We start from the raw sequence: 4,621 nt of genomic DNA on the forward strand, positions 1-4,621 counted from the left end.
AAGGAGGAAGAGGCGCAGAGATAGTGCCATCCACAAAGCCGAATTTATGCCGAGCAACCAACGCTAAATGAATATCAGAAGCCCAACCCGCATAATTATCATGACGAAGTCGTGTAGGAGTAAGAAAATCACCAGGCCGATCTTGAGGGCCGAGAAAAAACGGTGAAGAGGAATCGATTTTGGGCGGCGGTGGCGGAGGGGCATCCTCGCCAGCCATGCCGAATAGTTTTGGTTAAAAAAAATTTTAGGTTTTGATGATGGTTTGCATAACCTGTTGTGATACCATGATAGAATGTAGAAGAAGGAAGAAGATTTTGACATGTGTTATTAACGTGAAACAATCTCCCTGTATATTAATAGGGAGGCACATACAAAAAGATAGGAATACTTCTTAAAAGATAGGAATACATGTTAAGGAAAATAATCCTAACAAATCATAACAAATCATGCCTAGAATATCTCAACAAGTTATTATATTAGTTTAATTTGCAATACCATTTCTATGCTTCAATGGGTTAATTTTTATGAATTTGGGGGTTTTTTGTAAATTAGGGTTCTTGAATAAATTGAATTGGGGAATATGGTCTTGTTAGACAATTGATGAATTATAGATGTTCACAGGTACTCATGGAACCCATTGTTGTATGTATCGCATGCAAGAAGCCCTTTTACACAATGAAAGATTTTCAATATCATAATGCAACCAAACATAGAGCTTTCCAACATCAGTGCAAGATTTGCGGGAATAAATTTCGTTGGTCTTTCAACTGTATTGAGCACAATACATTGCACAATAATGATCGATAAGAGAAGCAGGAAAAAAAATGTTCTTGTTGCTAATATGATTGGTTCTTTTAGGCAGGACTTTGATTTTTGTGCGAAAAGTGCACTGCACAGAAAAGAGTCTGGATCCTCTTCAGGCGAAGGATTGAAGGTGTAACGCCCCGACAAATTCACACAACCTTAATCGTCAGCGGAAGCATAATGACCTACTAATAAAATAATAGTTTGAATAACCTCTTAATCATACAAATGAGCATCCTTATTCAATAGTTACTACCCATAAATACAGAGTATTATAGATAACCTAAATATATACAAAGTCGCTTCAACTCAACCTTTCCGAAGCATCCTTGACATAACTAATCTTCAGCTGTCTTCATAATACCTGAATAATTTCGTAAAATAGAGAAAAGAGAAAACATAGAAAATAACCTAAAATGAGTTAAAAACTCAGTAACTTCACTTTAGCCCGTAAAAACGGTTTTAGTTCGTAAATATTTTCAAGCATAAACATGTATCCATTATATTGGTGATTGTTCGGAAATACTATCAGAAAACCTCATTGTTGAATAGTCTACTGACAAGGAACATTTGCGTGACCATAGTTCATTGGCAAGTACAGGTTTTGGACATAACATTAACTTTATTATATGACCCTTTTGGTCCAAGTTCATTCGTATATCGTAACATAATTCCTCCACCTGTAACTTACCCATTTGCCAGTTCAGTTCATAATGCCGAGTCAGCAGAACCATCCACTTTTACAAACTTGCATGTAATCATATTTCCGAACAACACCCATAAATGATGATAAACAGGTTTCATTAATCATAACATCATTGCTCATAGTATACATATCCATCATTGAATCATATCATATTTCATCATGCCACATAAACATTGTGAAACATAATCAGATCACATAATCATATCACATAATCATCATCACATACTCGTATTCATGCGCAAGAGCACATATAAAACATCACATATAACACATACGGGCATACACCTATTTGCTGGACATGAAAGGTTACCTCGAACGTTATTCCTTTTCTTACTCCTTAAGTATCGTCATAACTAGCCTCCAAGAATCGTCATACATGTATCCCCCTCAAAATTATAACAACATGACCCATAATCAGAAATCATCCACTAAACAACCAAATTATTCTTTTATAACTCCATAATGTCCTAATAACCTATGATTTAATTATTCAGACGAAACTAAGTAAGAGATTAATAGGTCGATTCATTTAAATCTCGTTGATTTGTAATACTTAAAACATTTTGTTTTAGAAATGTCATCAACATTGCTTTAATGAAAATTATTTAACATAAACCATTTATAACCATTTCCTATACTAAAAATATTTAATATAGCATAACTTAATCATAAGAATAAAGTTACACAATAAAGAATTGGACTAAGTATCTTAATTAAACTAATTAAATCAATTTAGTCTTTCATTAGCGCAACAAGTCAAAGAATATCATGAATTAGGTAGTTTAATTAGGCAAATCAGTTTTAGTTTAAGGGCCTGTTCTCTTCGGCATAAAACAGCTGAACTGAACTGAACTGAACTTATCGGAGCTGAACTGAACTGAACTGAACTTATCAGAGCTGAACTGAACTGAACTGAACTGAATTGAATTGAATTGAATTAAATTACATTGAAATAAATTGAATGTAATAAATATATAAATAATATTTTAAACAATAATAATATGAATATTAAATAATAATATAATGATAAGTAATAATAATGAATAATAATAATAGTAGTATTTTGAATATTTTTAAATGATAGTTATAAATAAATAATATTCATAATCATAAATTAATAATAATAATAATAATTAATGAGAATAATGATAATTAATAATAATTATTTTATATTATTTGTATTAATATATTAATACTTGACGATGATATATAATAACAATCATATCTAAGAAGTAAATTAATATTACTATTTTAATAATTAGATTTAATAATATAAAAATATTTAATAATAAAAATAATGATTGGGTTGGACCGCGAAAATTACATCATAAACCGTCTTGACGCGATTTGATTGGTTTATGGGCTAAAAAAGTGGGTTTATTTGTGCTTTGACCTAAACCATGTTCCTCCTAATAATAATAGTAATAATAATTAGTAAAGCTATAATAAAAAATATATATAGAAACAACAATAATAATAATACTTAATAGTAATGATATATATTTAAATAATAATAAAAATAATAATAATAGTAATTAGTAAAATAAATTATACCAACATAATAATATTAATATTTAACAAAATGGTTATAAAAGAATAGAGCTGAAGTGCTGAACTGAACTGAACTTATTGGAGCTGAACTGAACTGAACTTATTGGATCTGAACTGAACTGAACTAAACTTATTGGAGCTGAACTGAACTGAACTGAAAATAAGCTGGGGAGAATAGGCCCTAACTCCATTAGCCCATTGATTAACTATGTGGCTCAACTAACACTACTAAAATTAGAATTAAGCCCAAATATCGTACATGCAACACTTAGATTAAGTTGGTTTGACTACTGCAAACCAGATTTTAGGCCCAACTTAGAACTAGCAAAAAGGTAGTAATTGGGCTTGTCTCATAATACTTTAGATCTTATTTTTAGAGGGAAGATTAAAAGGAAGAGAGGTGTAGTACCTCTGCTCACTTGGAGCAGGGACGAACAACACCGGAAAGGAGCTCCGGCGAACTCCGGCGAGAGAAAGCACGGGAGGTCGGCGACGGAAACCGCCCAGCTTCGGCGTCGCCTTCGAACTCCGGTAGAAAGCAGCAGCAGCGTGCGAGGAGGAGCGACGAGAGAGAGTGCAATGAAGGAGATATGATGCGAGTTGCAGGTAAAGCTCCGGCGAGCTGCAGGTGGTCGGCGAGTGAAAGAAGAAGGAAGAAGGCGTCCTGGGAGGTGCGGCAGAGCTGCGATTGTGCAGCGCATCTAGGCGGCGCACCAGTGCTGCGCTGGTGGTTGTTGATGGTAGTGTCGAAAGAAAGAGGGAAATCTTGTAATTTTGTTTTTGATTTTCCAAGCTCAGATTCAATGGGTTTTTATAGCTGAATTTAGGAGACAAAGGCTCCGTTTGGTAGGGCGTAAAACGTTTTCCCGGAAAACTGTTTTCCTTTATTTTCAGTTTTACATTGTTTGGTTGGCAAAAGAGTGTAAAACCATTTTCCCTTGGGGTAAAATTACTCTCCCAAAGATGGAAAACCATTTTCCTTTCAAAATGAAGGGAAAACTATTTTCCTTCTTTATCTTGTATACTCTCTCACTACCTCCTTACTTTCCCTTTCATTTCCTTTCATTTCATCATTTTTTTTACATCGAACCAAACAACGGAAAACTAAATTTGGAATTGTGTTTTCCATTGTAAATTGTTTTCCATGAAAATCATTTTACACTGAAAATATTTTACGCCCTACCAAACGGAGCCAAAATGGAGGTGGCTTTATTGAGGATTGGTGATTCAACACCTTGGGGAGCAAGGTGGGAGACAAGAGCAAAGAAGAAAGAAGAAGAGGGGTGGGATGGTCGGTTGTGTTGGATTGGGGAAGCTTTCTTCTTTCTTATTTTCCTTGAATGTCAAAATGTCAAACTTTGCTATTTCCAAGAGTTTTAACTTTGACTTGTATTTATAATATTAAAGTCATAAACTATATTGTAAATAAAATCATTTATCATAATAAATATTATTAAAGTAATATAAATATACTTATTTTATAAAATAACCTTCTCAAGAATAATTTCGAAAGATTTTAGGACGTAATTATGCTAATAAACATAATTAGTAAGTAATAAA

General features: G+C 33.1%; 1 protein-coding gene across 2 annotated transcripts; it reads right to left on the reverse strand.

Annotated features, from left to right (window-relative positions):
• Positions 1 to 985: 985 nt before the first annotated feature.
• Positions 986 to 4,051, reverse strand: LOC125497028 (uncharacterized). 2 transcript variants are annotated; one of them, XM_057394350.1, is made up of 2 exons: positions 3,471 to 4,051; positions 986 to 1,168 (listed from the first exon to the last, which is right to left on the reverse strand). In XM_057394350.1, the coding sequence occupies exons 1-2, from the start codon at positions 4,034 to 4,036 to the stop codon at positions 1,150 to 1,152; spliced, it is 585 nt and encodes a 194-aa protein (XP_057250333.1). In that variant the 5' UTR covers positions 4,037 to 4,051; the 3' UTR covers positions 986 to 1,149. The 2 variants fall into 2 exon arrangements, with proteins under 2 accessions (XP_057250333.1, XP_057250332.1); XM_057394349.1 differs by having other exon boundaries at positions 986 to 1,215.
• Between the last annotated feature and the right edge of the window lie 570 nt (positions 4,052 to 4,621).

Source organism: Beta vulgaris, chromosome 4, assembly GCF_026745355.1.
Source record: "Beta vulgaris subsp. vulgaris cultivar EL10 chromosome 4, EL10.2, whole genome shotgun sequence".
NCBI lineage: Eukaryota > Viridiplantae > Streptophyta > Magnoliopsida > Caryophyllales > Amaranthaceae > Beta > Beta vulgaris.